This window comes from Stegostoma tigrinum, chromosome 3 (genome assembly GCF_030684315.1).
Source record: "Stegostoma tigrinum isolate sSteTig4 chromosome 3, sSteTig4.hap1, whole genome shotgun sequence".
Taxonomy (NCBI): domain Eukaryota; kingdom Metazoa; phylum Chordata; class Chondrichthyes; order Orectolobiformes; family Stegostomatidae; genus Stegostoma; species Stegostoma tigrinum.
In genome coordinates this window covers 78,005,156-78,025,918 of record NC_081356.1, presented here as the reverse complement: position 1 = coordinate 78,025,918, position 20,763 = coordinate 78,005,156, and the positions used below count along the sequence as shown (strand labels likewise).

General features: G+C 40.4%; 1 protein-coding gene across 4 annotated transcripts in view; it reads left to right on the top strand.

The window, feature by feature from the left end:
- The window catches only part of LOC125451304 (small conductance calcium-activated potassium channel protein 2-like), a 215,588-nt gene that overhangs the window by 181,638 nt on the left and 13,187 nt on the right, over nucleotides 1–20,763 (top strand). For 3 of the 4 annotated variants that reach the window (XM_059644687.1, XM_059644688.1, XM_048528288.2), the window contains one exon: nucleotides 4,958–5,027. In XM_059644687.1, the coding sequence (XP_059500670.1) occupies nucleotides 4,958–5,027 (70 nt within the window). Of the gene's footprint in view, nucleotides 1–4,903; nucleotides 5,028–20,763 lie in introns of those variants that run through there. The other variant, XM_048528289.2, reaches the window with a different exon arrangement.

Genomic DNA, 20,763 nt, shown 5'->3' with positions numbered 1-20,763 from the left:
GTTTAAAAAGGACATACGTGGCAATTTTTTTTTACATAGAGAGTGGTTCATGGAATGAACTGTCAGATGCAGGTACAGTTACAACATTTAAAAGACATTTGGATAAGTACATGAACAGGAAAGGTTTGGAGGAACATGGGCCAAATACAGACAAGTGGGACAAGTTTGCTTTGGGAACATCGTCAGCATGGATTGGTTGGATTGAAGGATCTGTTTCCATGCTCTATGACTGTATGACTACCTGGTTCCAGACATCTTAACAGCCTTGAGCTAAACATAGACAAAACAGCTGAATTCCAGACGAAGTGTGACTGTCACTGCCCACAATGTCAAGGCATCATTTGAGTCGCATGTGGCATCTAGGAGCCTAGAAAAACTGAGGTCAATGGGAATCAGGGGAAATTCTCTATTAGTTGAACTTATACCAAGCACAAAAGAAAATAGTTCTGATTTTTGAAAGTAATTGTAGAACTCCTCAGACATCACTGCATGAATTTCTAAGGATAGTGTCCTACACCTAAGCAAATTTGAAAGTTTTGTCAATGACCTCGCTTCCAATGAAGGGAGAGATTTGGAGATGGATGAACACAGCAGGCCAAGCAGCATCTCAGGAGCACAAAAGCTGACGTTTCGGGCCTGGACCCGAAACGTCAGCTTTTGTGCTCCTGAGATGCTGCTTGGCCTGCTGTGTTCATCCAGCCTCACATTTTATTATCTTGGAATTCTCCAGCATCTGCAGTTCCCATTATCTCAGAGATTTGGAGATGTTCACTGATGATGAACAGTGTTGAGTAACATTCACAACTCTTTGCATACTGAAATAGCATGCAGAAGGACCTTGACAGCATTCAGGCCTAGGTTTTAGCGCTGCACACATGCCAAGCAGTGACCACTCCCAGCAAAAGAATTTCTACCTCTCATCCCTTCACATTCATCAACATTATCGTTGCTGAATACCTCGGCAATAACACCAAATACTGTACATTTTTATTTAACAAGAAACTTAAGTGGATCAGCCACTTAAATATTGAGTGTGATGAAATCATCACCATCAACTATCCCTCACCTGAAGGATGACAGCTGCTCAGGGTCACAATTATACATCTTCATGTTACCAAACAGACTGAGTCTCAACCTGTGGACCTTTGAAAACATAGAACCCATCTTTCCTGGATGCATGCAGCTTAACGACACTCAGGAGCTTCTACACTATCCAGGACTGAGCTGTCCACTTGATGAGCACCTCATCAGTCACCCTAAATATATACTTCCTCCACTACCAGGACACAGTAACAGCAGTGTTTACCATCTACGAAATGCACTGTAGCAACACATTTTTGAAGCCTGTGATTTCTACCACTTAGCTCTCTTGTTTCCCAGGGTAGAAATGTCAATTACTAGGGAATATATGTGCAAGGTAAAAGAGAAAAAATTTAAAGGAGACGTGAGAAGCAATTTTTTTTACACAGAGAGTAGTAAGTGCCTGGTATGTGCTGCTGGAGGAGGTGGTGGAGGCAGGGACAGTAGCAACAGTTAAGAGGCATCTTGACAGATACATGAAGAGGCATGGAATATAGGGATACAGACCATATAGAGGCAAAAAACTTTTATTTTAGAAAGGCATCACATGTCAGCACAGGCTTGGTAGGCTGAAGAACCTGTTCCTGTGCTTTACTGTCCTTTGTGGAAAAACAAGGGCAGTAGATGGTGAGTATCAGTATCTGCAAATTCCTTTCCAAGTTACTTATTGACCTGACAGATAATGCTGGCTATTCTTCATTACTGGGCCAAAGTTCAGACTGTACCTGTGCTACAGGTACTTCAGCAATTCAGTAATGTATCTCAAGAACATCTTCTCTAACTTTAATGCCCAGAAGTCCTCTTGCACACAACTGAGTAACTTTTTCTTCACCAAATTGTCTGTAATATTTTTTCACCAGTTAAACAGTAAATCACTCATTTGTGCGAAACCCAGTAAGGGCAAAGCAAAACATCAAAGTTGAGGCACTGGTGGGGAAAGGGGGTGTGGGGCTAAATCAGGCTGGAGTTGGAAGGAAAGACAAAGCACTGTACCCCCTGCACTGTGGTGATGACCTCTCTCTAAAGGCATCGAACGTTTTGATGGATACCGTGTGCTTCCTCTTCAAGGACACCTGGGCATGAATGGAGCACGGGAGAGGGGCAGACAGTTGCCATAAATGCCCCTCCTCAGCCCAATGTCTGGATCTGTTTATAGTCAGTCTGGCCAGGCCCAACAGCAAGACCCTCCAGGAGCTCCTCCAATTTGCCCACACCCCTCCACGATAATTGGAAACTTCAATTATTGATATTCCAATTATTTGAAAGGTTGTAAATCAGAAAAGAAAATGGAGGCAAAGCAAAAGGTGTGACATTTTAATCTTAATTTGAAGAATGAATGTGATGGCAACAGTTTACCCATACGCTTCTGAAAAAAACCATCAGGATAAAGTCTAGAAGCTAATAAGAAAAAGAATGCTTGAAAATGCAGGCACCCACTCTCCAACGTTTTCTTTAAAATAACAACATAGCTTTTGCATCATGATCATGATTGAGATTGGGGTGGAGTAAACGCGGGTGAGGGGAACCCTTCTATATGAGAGCCTAAAGCACTCAGATAGGCAGGGATAGCCCCTTGGTTTCCACCTGTGGGAACCAAGAGGCCAACTGAAAATCCTAATAACTCTGTTTAATTGGCCCTAAGCAACTCTTAACAACTTCAATTATCTATCTAATAAGTACAGGAAAGTAGCTATGCAACACCCTCATTCCTGCCTCATCACCAATGATTTAGGAATGGGATACAACCAGGGAACAAGCACACTGGCCAACAGCACTGTTGTTATCTTCCGTTCAGCTCTGATCCTGGTCCCGTCAAAGCCTAAATACCAAACCCCCAATTCTTCAGGGTAAAGGGCTTATGACTTGATTGATTCTTATCTCCAAGATGAATTAAATTTCTTGTCAAAAGTATGGTATGTCACTCAAAAACATAAAAGAAAATATAACTTTGCGGACAATTATCAGAGCCGATTGATTGAAATAATTATAAAATTTCAGATATGAGTTTATAACTTATTTCCAAGCTAAAATAATTTACTGTAATCTGATTTCCTGCAATTACTGACTTAATGTATAAAATTAGTGTTAAAAATGGTTCAGCACCTTGCATCCCAAAACAATGCAATACTTAATAAGCACTGTTTGAAAATATAGATAGGAAGAAATGTGGTCAGCAATTTCCTGCATTGGCAAATCTAATATTATAAATTGTATTGGATTACATTAATCCTTTTATAAATGTTTAGAAGCAGACTGATGTGTGTGTTGCACATAATTAATTTAGGATGTTGCTGTTCTGAATCATTATTGAGGGCCTTTGTGGCACAATGAAGGTGTCAATAAGACTGCTCTCATGGTCTGGGTCAAAGTCCCACCTACCCAGAGATGTATCCTAACATGTTTGAAGAGGTTGATGAAAAATAATTTCGAAAAGTTATGTCTCTCTTTAGCTGCAAGATGTTTAAAATATTTCCTTTTTAATAGGAATTTCACTTATCACTGAGTAACATTGGATACAAGTTTCCCTTAATCAAATCCATTTCAGACTTTTACAGGACTAGTATCAGGCCACACAGACATAGGAATATTTCATACGCCCATGTCAAGGGGTCCTCAAAGAGAAGAATTAGAAATATTTAAAACCATTAATGGGACTGGATTCAATTTGACCAACAGCTGAATTAAGTCGCTGTACTCTTAGGAAAAATTTAACTCAATGAAATTCATTAAGAATTCAGACAACAAATGGAAGTAAAATTATTGATTTAAAGGATTTTCAATCAGGGCTATGCAGTTTAAAAAATTTTACATATATTTGTTCTATTCCCTGATTACCATTGGTAATGTCAAACATTAAGCCTCATATTCTACCTAGTCATTTAGTGACACCATGTAAATGGAAGGAAGCAACAAAACTTTGACATAGAATTTCAAGGTGTGGATTCCTGATTTTGAGGCAGTGAATTTAATCATGAATTTAATTATCAAAATTTAAGGTGGTAAGGGAAATGTTAGCCTTGGGAACACACTTTAATTTAATTAACTATTAAATACAAGCAACTGTTAGGACTCCTAACTGAAGTGAGTCTGGGTATTGCCAGCCCAATTTTCAGAGTTCAGATTGACAACTCATTTCCAGTGTCTAGAGGGAAAACATGATAATGTAACTAATTGTGTTAGAATTACATAACAGGCATCATCTGAATCTGAGTTAAGTAGACTCCATGAAGCAGTTGTTCATGTGTCAATGGGCTGAGTTCAGAATGCATGGTTTAAAATGGGAGAACTTTTATTTTCTTTGTGCAGCAGTTCTTCCAGCCTTTTAAGTATATTGCAAAAGTATTATTAATCCAAACTTATACAATGTGTACATATATCCTCCTAAGAATATTCTATGTTAAAACAAACAATGGTTTGGATATCCCTGTGATTACAGTTAAATTTCGGTAAAAAATGCTGTCTCAAGAAATGGGCAGTGGGCTCTGATGGAAAACCTACAGAGGTTTGGGGATAGACTGAGATCGATCTTTTTCCATCCTATGTCTTTTGGTCGTGATACTTAGGCTTTTAACAAATGCCTAAGCTTTGGTATAACATTTGTAAAGTTGTTTTTATTGTTATTTTATTTCATCTTTGACTGTAGCTAATGTAATATAAAATGCATACATTTTTCTCTGCTACCAATGCTCTTTTTCCCATGTTGAGGAAGCATGCTTCTCATTTAGCAGACAAATGAGTGGTTTTGACCTGTTAAAAGTAAGAAAATCATTTTTCATGAAGGTTGTTTGCTCTGGTGAATTTTACTGCATGTTCTTTTTTGAAGATAACATTGAAAGATGAAATGAAACTGACCAACTAAACTGAATGTTGCACCCAGGTTACGAAGTGTAAAAATGGAACAAAGAAAATTAAATGATCAGGCAAATACTTTGGTGGACCTTGCTAAGGTTAGTAGGACCCGATGTGAATTTACTTAAGTTGCTTAAAATGTTGCACTTTTAAAATTGTTCGACTACTATGCTGATAGTTAAATTACAATAACATGCTCAACCATCTCAAAGAGTTATCTCTATAATTCTAATACTTTGACTATTTATTTTAAGCAGGTATCACAAAATCCATTTTTTAATTTCCGATAAATGCGGTGATCTAGTGGGGTAAAATTTGGAATCATTGTATTGTGCTATGATTTACCCCCTTGCCACATACTTCACCTATTTCATTCATATTGTTTGTTCTTTTTTCCCCAATTGTGGGAACCAAATTCATTCAAAAATAGGCATATTGGTATAAAGTTACTTTTTTAGGCTTTATAGACAATAGACAATAGGTGCAGGAGTAGACCATACACCCCTTCGAGCCAGCACCACCATTCATTATGATCATGGCTGATCATCCACAATCAGTATCCTCTTCCTGCCTTATCCTTTGCTTGAGTAGGTCAACCTAATTAACATGATCTAGGCATTAGGGAGCTGTTCAAGAGCTTTATAATGAATAATGGTTCACTCCTGAAAATAAATACTCTATACCTTAAAAATTAATTCAAGTTGGTTTCTGCTTAAAATCATTTAGGCAATGCGTTAGGGTCCTGGCTAGAAATCCACTGATCTAAAGAGGCATGTTTTACATCTCAGTCAGAGGCCAAAGAGAACCAACTAGAACTAGTCTTGGGTGTTGGACACATTACAAACAAACGTCAAAAGTCCATAACTCAGTTACATGCAAATATTTGTAAACAAATAACATCCTGTTCATGAATGAAGGGATTATATATTTACTTTCTTTTAAATAATAGTTTTGTGGACATATGTTACTAGAATGAATACATAAATATTCCCCAGTAGTCTCCATTTTCTAATATCTGTGCTTGTGGTAAACATGAAAAATCTACACTGTGAGACATCATCACGTAAACCCTCACCTACAGCACAGCTAAGGTAGCAAGAGACTATTTCAATACAAACTTTCAGGGGTGAAATGATAGAGTGAGTAATTTGACAAGTAAAAAGCAGTAGTAATCACAAATAACAAAGTGTGAAGATGGATGAACACAGCAGGCCAAGCAGCATCTCAGGAGCACAAAAGCTTTTGTGCTCCTGAGATGCTGCTTGGCCTGCTGTATTCACCCAGCTTCACACTTTGTTATCTTGGATTCTCCAGCGTCTGCAGCTCCCACTATCATAGTAATCACAAATAAGCTGATTCTAACTGTTATGGAAAGTACGCGAGTGTATATTTTAGAATTTGCATGAAATGGGAATGCATATCAGGCAGGAATTTGAATTTGGATTTCTGTGAAGCCCAAATTTGTAAAATTTATGCGTTCAAATCTCACAGTTGCATTCTGAATTCAATAAAAATCTGGAATTAAAAATCTTGTCTAATTGTGACCATTTAACCATGTTGATTCACATCAATGAAAACTGAGTAAACCTGAGCTTGCGGCAAGTATTGACACTAAGTAGAAAGTTTGAGGAATGTCTCATTTTGAGATTGATTTGCTTATAAGCATTTAGTTTTATCCTTTCTGAATAGGGTGAAGAATTGAAAGGTAAACAAGAAAAACAGAACTGAACTATGAGTCTTGTCAAGTGATCCAGAATATCCTTAATAGAACAGAATTGACTGGTTATTAAGAAGCCAAACTAAAGTCGGATGAAATTTTATGGGTAATTTTGCAATCCCAGGGCAGAAGGCTGTATTCCCATGAAGTGGTAGTTAAAAAAATTAGAATGTTCTAGCTTTAAGCATGTGTCACATTCCGTTTTTAATCTGGTCTTTAGTAGACATATGGGATTATGGAAGGGAGGAGTGAGCATACAGGGAGTATAACAATGAATGTCAGGCAAAGCAACAGGTTAGCAGGTGACAAGGAAGCTTCAACTCCATTGAAAATTAGAAGAAAGTTTAAAGGGAAGGAGAACTCTAGATCTGTTAATAATAGAGGTGATAGAACCCAAAAGGAAGGTGCAAAAACTGGCATTAGGGCACTTTATCTGAATGCTTAGAGCATTCGAAACAAGGTGGATGAGTTGACGGTGCAAATCATGGCAAATGGGCATAATTTAGTGATCATTACAGAGACATGGTTACAGGATGGTCATGACTAGGAGTTAAATACCCAGGGGTTTCAAATTGTTCGGAAGGACAAACAGGAAGGTAAGGGAGGTGGTGTCACTCTGATTTTTAAGGATGATATCAGGGCAGTAGTGAAAGATGAAATCCATTTGGGTGGAAATTAGGAATAGCAGAGAGAAGAAGTCACTGATAGGTGTGGTCTATAGCCCGCCAAAAAATGACATCGTTGTGGGGCGGGCAATAAACATAGAAATAGCTAATGCATGTAAAAATGATACAGCAATTATCATGGGGGATTTTAATCTACATATCGATTGGTCAAACCGGGTCAGTCATGGCAGCCTTGAGGAGGGGTTCATAAAGTGCATCCGCGATAATTTCCTTGAACAATATGTAATGGAACCTACGAGGGAGCAAGCTATCCTAGATCTAGTCCTGTGTAATGAGACAGGAATAATTAATGATCTCACAGTTAGGGATCCTCTCGGAAGGAGTGATCACAGTCTGGCCGATTTTAAAATAAAGATGGAGCGTGAGAAGGTTAAATCCAGGACCAATATCCTGTGCTTAAACAAAAGAGACTACGATGGGATGAGGGAGGAGTTAGCTAAGGTAAAATGGGAACAAAAACTTTATAGTGGGTCAATTAAGGAACAGTGGAGGACTTTCAAAATGATTTTTCACAGTGCTTATCAAAAGCATAGTCCAGTGATAAGGAAGAACTGTAGGAAAAGAAATAGTTAGCCATGGATGTTTAAGAAAATAAAGGACAGTATCAGATTAAAAAACAAATACAAAAAATCAAAGATTAGTGGGAAACTGGTAGACTGGGAAATCTTTAAAGGCCAACAGAAAGCCACAAAAAAAGTTATAAAGAAAAAATAAACTAGTTCAAAATATAAAAATAGGCAGCAAAAGTTTCAATAAATATGTAAATCGTAAAAGTGTAGTGAAGGTAAACACTGGTTTTTTAGAGGATGAGAAGGCCAATTTAATAACTGGGAATGAGGAAATAGCCGAGACATTAAACAGTTACTTTGTGTCGGTCTTCACAGTGGAAGAAACAAATAACATGCCAAAAACTGATGGCAAGAAGGTTATAGCAGGTGAGGACCTAGAAACTATCATTATCACTAAGGAGGCAGTGCTGGCAAGCTAATGGGGCTAAAGGTAGGCAAGTCTCCTGGCCCTGGTGAAATACATCCCAGGGTACCAAAAGAGGTGATGGGGGAAATAGCAAATGCATTAGTAATTATGTACCAAAATTCACTGGATGCTGATTCCTGCAGATTGGAAAATAGCCAATGTGACACCACTGTTTAAAAAAGGAAGTAGACACAAAGTAGGTAAATATAGGCCAGTTAGCTTAACTTTCGCGGTGGGGAAAATGCTTGAATCTATCATTAAGGAAGAAATAGCAACACATCTGGATATAAGTTTTCCCATTGGGAACACCCAGCATGGGTTCATGAAGGATAGGTCATGTTTAACAATTTGGTAGAACTCTTTAAGGACATTACTTGCATGGTGGACAACAGAGAACCTGTGAATGCAGTGTATCTGGACTTCCAGAACGCATGTGACAAGGTGCCACACCAAAGGCTGCTACATAAGATAAACTTGCACTGTATTACAGGTAATGCATTGAGAGGATAGAGGATTGGGTGACTAGTAGAGAGCAAAGATCAGGGGTAAATGGGTATTTTTCTGGTTGGCAGTTAGTTACTAGTGGTGTACCTCAGGGATCAGTGTTGGAACCACAATTGTTTACAATTTACATAGATGATTTGCAGTTGGGGGCTAAGTGTGGTGTGGCAAGATTTGAGGATGACACAGAAGACGCTGAAAGTCTGCAGAGGGATGCAGATAGTCTAAGTGAGTGGGCAAAGATCTGGCAGATGGAGTACAATGTTGATAAGTGTGAGGTCATCCATTTTGGTAGGAATAACAGCAAAATGGAATATGTTTTAAATGGTAAAAAATTTCAGCACGCTGCTGTGCAGAGGGACTTGGGTGTCCTTGTGCATAAATCGCTAAAAGTAGGATTGCAGGTGCAGCAGGTAATTAAAAAAGCAAATGGAATTTTGTTTGCCATTGCTCGAGGGATGGAGTTTAAAAATAGGGAGGCTATGTTGCCGCTGTATAGGGTCCTGGTGAGGCCATACCTGGAGTACTGTGTGCAGTTTTGGTCTCCTTACTTGAGAAGAGATATACTAGCACTGGAGGGGGTGCAGAGGAGATTCACTTGGTTGATTCCAGAGTTGAGAGGGTTGGATTATGAGGAGAGACTGAGTAGGCTGGGATTATACTCATTGGAATTCAGAAGAATGAGGGCAGATCTTATAGAAACATATAAGATTATGAAGGGAATAGATAAGGTGGAGGCAGGGAGGTTGTTTCCGCTAGCAGGTGAAACTAGGACTAGGGGGCATAGCCTCTAAATAAAGGGAAGCAGATGTAGGACTGAGGTCAGGAGGAACTTCTTCACCCAAAGGGTTGTGAATCTATGGAATTCCCCGCCCAGTGAAGCAGTTGAAGCTACCTCACTGAATGTTTTTAAGGCAAGGCTGGATAAATTATTGAACAGTAAAAGAATTAAGGGTTACGGTGTGTGGGGGGTGGGGAGGGGTGGTAAGTGGAGCTGAGTCTCAAAAAGATCATCCATGATCTTATTAAATGGCGAGGCAGGCTCATGGGGCCAGATGGCCTACTCCTGCTCCTAGTTCTTATCTTCTTATGGAAATTTATACTTTCCTTTATTAGCCAAAGCATCAGATATAAGTGCAAAGATGTAATGCTGGAACTGTATGAAACACTAGAAAGCTTATGAGATGGTGGCGATCTGAGATTAAAACAGCAAGTGCTGGAGAAACTCAGCAGATTTGGCAGCATCTGTTGAGACAGAAACAGAATTGATGATTCAAGTCCAGTATGACTCTTGACTGTTTCTCCAGCACTCTCTGTGCTTATACCAAAGTACTGAGCATAATTTTTCTTCACATGTAACAGGATGATTGTAGTTACACAAACAAGAGAAGATTTTTGATGATTCTGCTAGCTATGGAGCATTTTAGTTATGAAAAAAGATTAGATTGACTTGGCATATTTACTTTGGAACAGAGGAGGTCGCGAAATATTCCATTGAGGTGCGTAAAATCAAGATGAGTCCATCGAGAGTGGATATTAGGATGTATTTCCTTAGCGGAAAGGTGAGCAAACACAGCTATAAAATAACTGATGTCAAGTTTGGAGGATAGTTGAGATTGTTTCACCCAGTGAGTGATCATGGTCTGAAACTCAATGCCTGAAAGGGTAGAGTGGCAGTCACAGAAAAAAAATGTGGATATGCATTAGAAGTACAATGACCAAGACCAAAATTAGGATTAGGCTAGATAGCTTTTTCACTTTCAGCAAAGATACAGTAAAGGCTGTTAAAACTTATCAAAATGCTAAGCACAAATGTATGAGTTTGTTTTAAGTAACGCTTACTTATGACCAAATGACCAGAGTTTAACAGTCCCCCATTAACAGGTGAATCTGAAACAAGGAGTCACTGTATAAAAATCACTCAGGGACTGCCTTTTTAAACAAAATGAGGCAAAACCTTTTTTTTCCCTCAGGGTGTCATGGGGCACTGGAACTTTCCTCCTGAGAAGGTTGTGAAAGCAGAAAGCTTGAATATTTTTAAGGTGGAGGTGGAGAGATTCTTGTTAAGCGGGAGGGTGAAAAGTCATCAGGGATACGCAAAAGTATAGATTTGAGGTTATAATCAGTACAGCCGTTATGCTATTGAATGGCAGAGCAGCCTTGAGGCGCTGAATACTCTCCTTCTGCTCCTAATTACTATGCCTGTATGTGCTGAGTAGTGGACTGGTAGATGGGATATTGATAAAATCAGCAGGAATGGCATGGGCACTGTTCCTAATATTTACACCTTTTACCAGCGCTGGGGGAGCTGCTGGCAAGCCCATCCCCACCTTGGGTCAATTGAGGCTCAAAGTCACTAATTAAAAGCAATTTAATAGTCACTCCCCCCACCATTTCTGGCACTTTACCAGTAGCGGGGGACTGGCAGTTTGTCAGGAATACATTGGAGGCCAGTCTCTCAGGTCAGTAGGGGAGAGGGTTCCATTCTGCATGAGCATCTTGTGCCCACGTTTTTTTCTTTCATAATATGTTAATATACATACATAGTCACTAAAACATTGGAGTTTGGCTGTATCCAACAAACAAACCAAAGGCATTTCTTATTTGTACATGACTATATTTACATATATTTGAAGCTTTGGGGAACCCAATAACTGAAGGGATCTCCTTTGAACTTTGGCAGAAAGCTGTTAGGAGGTGGTCTTTTCCCCACAGCACCTTAAAGGTGGCTGCCCTAAGCTTTTGTGCATCCCTCAGCACATAGTCCTGGACTTTGGAACATGCATGGCTGCAGCTCCTTGCTCTGGAATACCAACAAATTTCAGGCAACAAAGCTAATCCTATCCTTTGGTCTGCCTGAAATTTGTTGGTATTCCAGAGCAAGGAGCTGTCTTTCACTGAGTTGATCATCCTCCAGGTACAGCAATGTTTGTCTCAGTGTACGCCGCAGGAAACAGACAGTAGAGCACATGGTTCTCCGTCACGGAGCTGTTCAGGGTGAACATTTTTCTCCAGGCTTTCTTTGCATAGGCACACCCCAGCAGGAGATGTGTGACAGCCTCAACCCACCTGCGACCGCTTCAACAACAGCATGTTGTGGCGTAGAGAGTCCAAGTGTATGTGAAGGATCTCACAGACAGTGCACTTCTCACCAACAGCCAAGCGATGTCTTAGTGCTTGTTGGTGATGAGGCACTCTGCCAATGACTTTGACAGCCTGCTCAGGGACCAATCCAACAGGATCCACCCTCTGTTTTTCCTGTAGGGTCTGTAGGACACACCATGCTGACCACTGCCTGATGGATTAGTGGTCAAAGGTATTTATTTTCGCAAATTTCTCCACAAAGAACAAGTGATATGGAAGAGCCCAACGACTTGGAGCATTTTGTGGCAACAAAGCTAATCTTATCCTTTCGAACACCAGGGACAGGTAGAACCTCAGTACATAGTGACGTGTAGTGTTTGCATACCAAGGGTCTACGTACAGCTCGATGCAGCCATACACAAAAGTGGCCATCAGAATGAGGGTGGCATTGGGCATGTTCTTCCCCCTTTATCCACAGCTTTGTACATGGTGTCCCTGTGACACAGCCTATCTTAGACCTCCAGATGAAGTGGAAGAAGCCTTGTGTGACTGCAGCGGCACAAGTTCCAGGAATGGGCAGACCTATGCCCCCACCCTGTACAACAACAGACAGTGTGCATCACATCCGATGACCAGGTTTGTACCCACAATGGAGAGGGAGTGGTGCTCCCAGAAGCCCAGTTCCTGCCTCACCTTGGCAATATGCTTCTCCCAAGTTGTTGCATACACCCCAGCCATTCCGAACCATATTCCCAGCACCTTCAGGTAATCTGTCCTGATGGTGAAGGGGATAAAGGATTAGTCCGCCCAGTTCTCAAAGAACATGACCTTGCTCTTGCTTCGATTTACCTTGGCTGCTGAAGCCAGTTCAAACTGGTCCCAGATGATCACGAGCCCGTGCACTGATAGCGTATCTGAACAGAAAACAGGGACGTCATCCATGTGCTGGGAGGCTTTGACCTGCAGGCCTCTGCTGCCTGGAATAGCCACCCCTTTCAGGCTTGCATCGTTCCTGACGGACTTGGCAAAAGGCTCAATACAGCACACAAACAAGGCAGGTCCCAAAGGGACCTTCCCATCCTTACCACCCAAGCAGCAGCCTGCCAATCACTGCCCACTCTCTCTTTGCTGAGTCCTCCCTGTTATGTTCCTTGTGAGAGTTCCCACTTCACTGGATTTAATTTCCACTTCTAATTGCAGCTTTTGTATTCACAGCAGTGAATACCCTTCTGGTTTCTTCATATGATGCATATCATTTTCTTCAAATATGCATTAACTTCAAATGTTTATTTTTGCATAATATATACAACATTTATCTGATTTGGAAGCTCTTTTGCTTATCCTGTATTTGATCATCTTAAATGCATTGTACAGCCCAGGACACAGAATGGATGTGGTCATGTTCTCTGTCAGTGACAGAGGTGGAGAATGCTGAATTAAACCCACTGGTCCAATAGTTTATCAAAGTTTTTGCATTCTTTTAAGGCACAAAAACCCAGCAAGGGAAGTGGCTAACAGCATAGGAAGTAAGAGTAAACTAGGAAGAACCACAAAAGATCAGCAAATTCAATGTCAGTCCATTACAGCAGTCAGAAAAAAATTAATACTGACCAATAAGGAAATTGCAGAGACTCTAAACAAGCACATAGTGTCTCTCCTCATGAAGGAAAATGCTAGGTGTCGCTCAGAGATGATGGTGACTCTAGGAACTAATTCCAATGAGGAACAGCAAGATATTAACAATAGTTTTTTTAAAAGGGCTGAAGTAATTAACAGGACTGAATGTAAATAAATCCCCTGGACCTGATTATCTACATTCCAGACTTTTGAAAGAGATAGTTATAGTCATAGTAGATACATTGGAGGTCATCAATCAAAATTCTACAAACTCTGGAATGGCCTTTGAATGTTGGAAGATGACAAGTGTAGCCCCACGATTTAAGAAAGATGAGAGAAAAGAAACTACAGGCCTGTTAGCCTGATATTAGTAACTGGGATAGTATTAGAATTTATAATAAAGCATGCAGTAACAGAACACTCAGAAAAATAATGGTAGGGTTGGACAGAGTCAGCCTGGATTTATGAAAAGGGCATCATGTTTGACAGTCCTGTTGGATTCTTTTAAAAGATTTAACCATCAGAATTAATCAGGATTATTAGCAAGTATAATAGATGATGTGGTCTTTTCAAATTTTCAGAAAACTTTTGAAAGGATTTCACACACGAAGAACAAAACTAAATTACTTGGGATTAGGGGATATGTTAGCATGGATTGAGAATTCATTAATGGACAGAAAAAAGGGAGAAAGAACAGATGGGACATTCCAGGTTGGCAGGCTGCAATTGGAAGGGTATCATAAGGAGCACCAGTTATTTACAATCTGTAAGAATCATTTGAATGTGAGGTTAAATGTAATATTTCCAAGTTTACAGATGAACAAACTAGATGTGAGTGTGAATTATAAGGAAGGTGCACAGTTGCTTCAAAGCGATTTGTAGAAGATAATTAAGTGGACAGAAAGGTGGCAGCCACAACATAATGTGCAGGAATACCCATTTTGATTGGAAAGACAGGAATACAGAGTATTTCTTAAATGGTGAAAGGCTGGGTAATGGTAAAGTTTTGAGTATCCTTATTCATGGGATAACATGCAGCTATCGCAAGGCGTTTAAGAAGTCAAATAGTATGCTGGCATTTAAGGGTTTGATCAGGCACAATCATAACAAATAGCAGAGCAGGCTTTACAGGTTGATGGTGTACTCCTGATCCTCTCTTTGTTCCTGTACTGAGATTACATTGTGTATTGTGTGCTATTTTGGTCTCCTTACCTAAGAAAAGAAACACTTGCCATAAAAATAATGCAACCAATTCCGGGTTAGAGGCAATGCCATTTGAAGAAAGATTAAATAGATTGGACTGATAGTTACTGGAGTTCATAAGAGTTAGAAGTGATCTCATTCAAACATACCCGTTCTTACACGGGTTAACACTGCAGCTTAGGAAGGATCTTTTTGTCCCCCCAGAAGAAGATTCTAGATCTAGAAGACACCGTCTTAGAATGAATGACAGGTCATCAGAAATTTCCTCCTCAGAGGACGGTGGGATTCTTTACACCTCGGGCCTGCAAAGGCTCAGTCATTGAGCTTGAAGATTCCTACATGTTAAAAACGTCAAGGGAGGTAAGGGGCAGTTGAAATTGAGATCAGCCATTATCTCATTGAAAATTGGAGCTAGCACAAACTGTTAAATGTCCCACTACTGCTCTTTTTTCTCATTTTTTATGACTTCCACAACTAGTTGACTATATTTGGTTTATACCTATCCTATAAGAATTCCATTCCGTTCTCTGAGATCTTCCATTGTATCTACTTTGATAATGCTACTTCCTTATTCTCCACCTGAGGATTCTCACCCCGATCTATGTCAATCAAATATTCAATAAATGAATGCTCAGAAAATGCAACAGCCGCCTTTTTATAACCTTCTTACCCACAGTCCAAAGCACTAAATCCCCCTTCCAGATCTGTAATTCACTTATGCTTATTTTAGTTATAAGTATATACGCTGCTCATGATCCAGGCTTCCCGACACTAGGGAGACCGAATGCAGATTTTGTGACATTCATTCAATTCACAATGTGACCCCAGAGTTTCCATTTCCCCAGAACCTCTCCTTTCAATTCCCTATCCCACTCCCACTCTGCCCTCTCCAACCTCTGCCTCCTACGCTGTTGCAGTGAATATTGCTGTAAGCATCTTTTTTTTAATTTATAACTTTCTGAACTCAACATTTAAGTTCAACAATCTCAAATCATAAACTTTCCTTCACTTTATGGATGACAGTTGTTCCTGATGATTCTGTTATTCCTGCTTTAGACTTCAATATTTATTGATCAGTGTTTTGTTCGCTTTCCCGTTCCATTGTCATCTCCCTTTACCTGGTGACATCATTCCTTTCTCCACTTAATATCTTCTACATTACCTTCTGTTCTTTTTTCCCCTCCAACTTATCCCTGCTGGTACTTGCTTAAGATTTGTATCATCTCTAATCTTTTCAAATTCTGTTAAAAGGCAATTGACCTGAAATGTTAATTCTATTTCTCTCTTCACAGATGCTGCCTGACTTGCTGAGTATTTTCAACACTGTCTGATTTTATTTCAGATTTCCAGTTTCCTTTTGAATATGCTTTTATTCAAATTAGAAAGTAATATTTGTACCATGATGTAATTTTGTGAGGAATGGCAGCTGCCATTACATTACAGCTGCCACCTGATATTACAGTGCCGATCTCCCACCCTGCCTAAGAAGTTGTGAGCATCATATTTACAACAGGACCACATGCAGAAGGCTGGAAGTTAAAGTAATCTGGACATTAAATTTAGTCCAATAATTATTTAAGGCAAGACCAAAGTATTCATAACCATCCTCAATCAGAAGTGTTTGCTTGATAATCTACCTTGGCCTCCTTCTGAGGTGTCCACCATCAGAGCTGTCCCTCTTTGGCTGATTTAATTCACTCTTTGTGGTACCTCAGAGTAGCTGAGCACACCAATACCTAAAGCCTGCAGGACATGCCAACATCCCAGCTGTCATGGTGAAGATGGCTCCAGAACTAGCCACACCCCTAACCAAGCTGTTCCCAGTACAGCTGCAGCACTGACATTTGCCTGACAATGTGAAATACTGATTAGCTATGTCCTGGCCGTGAAATGCAGGATGAATCCAATTCAGTTAAATATCACCCTATCAGTTAGCTCTCAGTCAGGAGTAAAGTGATGGAAAGTATAATGCTATTAGTTGGAATTTACTCAGCAATCACCTACGAACTGATGCTTAGTTTGCATTCTGCCAAATCATCTGATCTTGCATGTCCAGATGGCATTATCACCTTGGTTCTGGTATGTACAAAATAGCTGAATTCCACTTTGGAAGTTCCAATCTTAGCAACAAAGGCCATACTCGACCAGGGTGTACCATCAAGGAACCTTCACCAAACCGAAGTCAATGGGAATCCAGGGAAATCACTTAATTGGCTAAAATATTACCAAGCACAAAAGATAGTCATGATTTCTGGAAGTTAATCTTCTCTGTTGTAGCTCATTGTTACAACAATTCCTGAGGGCAGTGTTCTGGATCCATCCATCTTCAGTTGCTACATTAATTTTATCAGTAATCTTCTCTCAATCATAAGGCCCCTTCCAATCTATGCACCATCCTAACTTGGCTGTTCCTTCACTGGTCCACAATTCTCGAACTGTCTTCCAATGCCAGAGCACCATTACCTCAAGGATCATAGTTGTTCAACTGAGAAGCTCACCATCACATTCTCAACAGTATAAGACGTGCAATATATCCAGAATTGACTATGAATGTAGAAAATATTTTTAAAAGGCTATTTTAATTACATGAAACTGCATTAGAAGTTAGAATTGGTTCTAACAAGCCAAGTTTAAAAGTTCCCATATCACAAATTTGCATTTCTGTGAAGAACAGTTTGGTTGCATTGATGTTGTTGGCTAGGATTTTTTGCATAGCTGCAGCATGTATTCACTACCAATTTCAAAGGATTGTCGAGAGTCCACTAATTTGAACCGTGGTGGACAGGGTGCAAGGAGGAGTTCAGCTTTGGTTCAGACTATTTTTATTTATTTCGCGATGACAAAAGAGTAACTCGGAAGAGAATAGGGCCCCTTAAAGATCAGCAAGGCCACCTATGGGTGCTATTGCAGGAGATGACAGAGATAGTAAGCAAGTATTTTACACATAGAGAAGGATATGAAAAATATAGAATGTGGAGAAATAAATAGTGATGCCTTGAAACATGTCCATATTACAGAGGAGATGGTGCTGGATGTCTTAAAACGCACAAAGGTGGATAAATCTCCGGGACCTGATCAGGTGTACGTTAGAACTCTGTGGAAAGCTAGGGAAGTGATTGCTAGGCCCTTTGCTGAGGTATTTATATCATCGATAGCCACAGATAAGGCGCTGGAAGACTGGAGGTTGAGTAACATGGTGCAACTATTTAAGAAAGGTTGTTAGGAATAGCCAGGGAACTGCAGACTGGTGAGCCTAACATTGGGGTGGCAAGTTGTTGGAGGGAATCCTGAGGAACAGGATTTATATATATTTGGAAAGATAAAGACTGATTAAGTAGTGTCAACATGGCTTTGTGAGTGTGAAATCATGTCTCACCAACTTGATTGAGTTTTTTGAAGAAGTAGCAAAATGAATTGATGAGGGCAGAGTGATGGATATGATCTTTACGGACTTCAGTAAGGGATTTGACGAGCTTCCTCATGGTCATCTGGTTAGCAAGGTTAGATCAGATGGAATACAGGGAGAAGTAGCCATTTGGATATAGAGTTGGGGCTCAAAGGTAGAAAATAGAGGGTGGTGGTGGAGGGTTGTTTTCAGACAGGAGGCCTGTGACTAGTGGCATGCAACAAGGATCGTTGCTGGGTTCTCTGTTTTTCATCATTTATATTCATGGTTTGGATGTGAACATAGAAGGTACGGTTAATATTTTTGCAGGTGACACCACCAAAATTGGAAGTTTAGTGGACGGTGAAGAAGGTTACTTCAGAATACAATCGGATCTTGATCTGATGGGCCAATGGACCAGGGAGTCATAGATGGAGTTTAATTTAGATAAATGTGAAGTGCTGCATTTTGGAAAGGCATATCAGGGCAGGACTTATACACTTAATGGTAAAGTCATCAGGAGTGTTGCTGGATAAAGAGACCTTGAAGTGTGGGGTCATAGTTCCTTGGAAGTGGAGTCATAGGTGGACAGGATGGTGAAGAAGGCATTTGGTATGCTTGCCTTTATTGGTCAGTGCATTGAGTATAGGAGTTGGGAGGTCATGTTGAAGCTGTACAGGACACCGGTTAGACAACTAGTGAAATACTGCATGCAGTTCTGGTCTTCCTGCTATAGGAGGGATGTTGTGAAACTTGAGAGGGCTCAGAAAAGATTTACAAGAGTGTTGCCAGGGTTGGAGGGTTTAGGTTATCGAGAGAGGCTGATTAGGCTGGGAATATTTTCCCAGAAATGTTAGAGATTGAGGGGTGACTTTATAGAGGTTTATAAAATCATGAGGGGCATGGACAGAGTAAATAGAGAAGATCTTTTCCCTGGGCTGGAGAAGTCCAAAACTAGAGGGCATAAGTTTAAGGTGAGAGGGGAAAGATTTAAAAAGGACCTAAGGGGCAACTTGTTCATGCAGAGAATGGTGTGTATACGGAATAAGCTGCCAGAGGAAGTGGTAGAAGCGGGTACAATTACAACATTTAAAAGGCATCTGGATGGTAAATAAATTGGAAGGGTTTAAGAGTGATCTGGGCCAAATCCTTGCAAATGGGACAAGATACATTTAGGATATCTGATCAGCATGGACAAGTTGGACCCAAGGGTTTGTTTCCATGCTATACAGCTCTATGGCTCTACATGAGCATTGTTAGTTAGGCCAACATTTATTGCCCATCCTTAATTTCCCTTGAGAATGAAGTGGTGGACCACCTTCTTCAACCACTGCAGTCTATTTGTTGTAAGTATACTTCAGCGATGTTAAAGAGGGAGGTCCAGGATTTTGACCCAACAGTGGTGAAAGAACACTGATACATTTCCAAATCAAGATGGTGTGTGGCTTGGAGAGGAAGTTGCAGGTGGTGGTGTTCTTGTCTATCTGCTGGCCTTGTTCTTCTAGATGGTAGTGGTTGTGGGTTTGTAAGGTACAGTCTAAAGAGCCTCGGTGAATTTGTGTATTGCAACTTGTAGATGGTGCATAGTGATGCTACTGTGCAACAGTAATGAGGAGAGTGAATTTTTGTACCTGTGGTGCTAGTCAAGGATGCTGCTTTGTCCTGCATCATGCTTCTTGAATGTTGTTGGAACTGCAATCATCCAGGCAAATGGGTGATATTCCAGTACATTCATGATTTGTGCCTTGTAAATAGTGTACAGGCTTAGAGAAGGCGTGGTGGGGGGGGTGCATGAGTTCCTCAGTGCAGGATTTCAAACCTTCTCTTGTGGTCACTATATTTATATTAATCCAGCTCAATTTCTAGTCATTGGAAACAACCAGGATGTTTGCAGTGGGGGATTTAGCAACAGTAATTCCATTGAATTTCAAGTGACAATGGTTAGCTTCTCTCTTTTTGGAGATGATCATTGTCTGGCATTTGTGGGCCGTGATTATCACAGGCCACTTGCCAGGTTGAGTCTGGATATTATCCACGTCTTGTTGCATTTGACAATGAACTGCTTCAGTGTCTGAGGAATTGCAAATGGTGCTGAACATTGTCCAGTCATCAGCGAATACCTACTTATGATGGAGAGAGTGTCATTGATGAAGCAGCCGAAGATGGTTGGGCCGAGGAAAGCACCCTGAATAACTTCTGCAGAAATGCCCCAGAGCTGAGATGACTGACCTTCCGCAACCGCAATTATTTTTCCATGTGTCAGGTATGACTCCAACCAGGGTTAAGTTTGCCCACTGATTGCCTTTTTTTGGGATTTCTTTGATACCACACTCTGTCAAACATAGCCTTGATGTCAAGGCAGTCAGTCCTTTTTGAATGAGATAGGGAGACTGAAAAACAAAACGTGCTATAGAAAATAATGTGCTGCAACTTAAAGTGAAGGGCAACAGTTGGAAGGCAGCAGTAGCAAGAAAATTTGTGCATTCAAAAGCAAAATCCATTTTGTGGTGTCATGTATCCATTTTGTCACACCAGAATGCTATAAATTTTCCTCCAGAAGTTCTAAGGCATTGGGGGGTAATAACCAAACTAGTGGAGCAATATAGATAGCTTGGGCAGTAAATGCTGCCTCCATTAACAGCAGAGCAGCTGCTCAGTGCCACGAG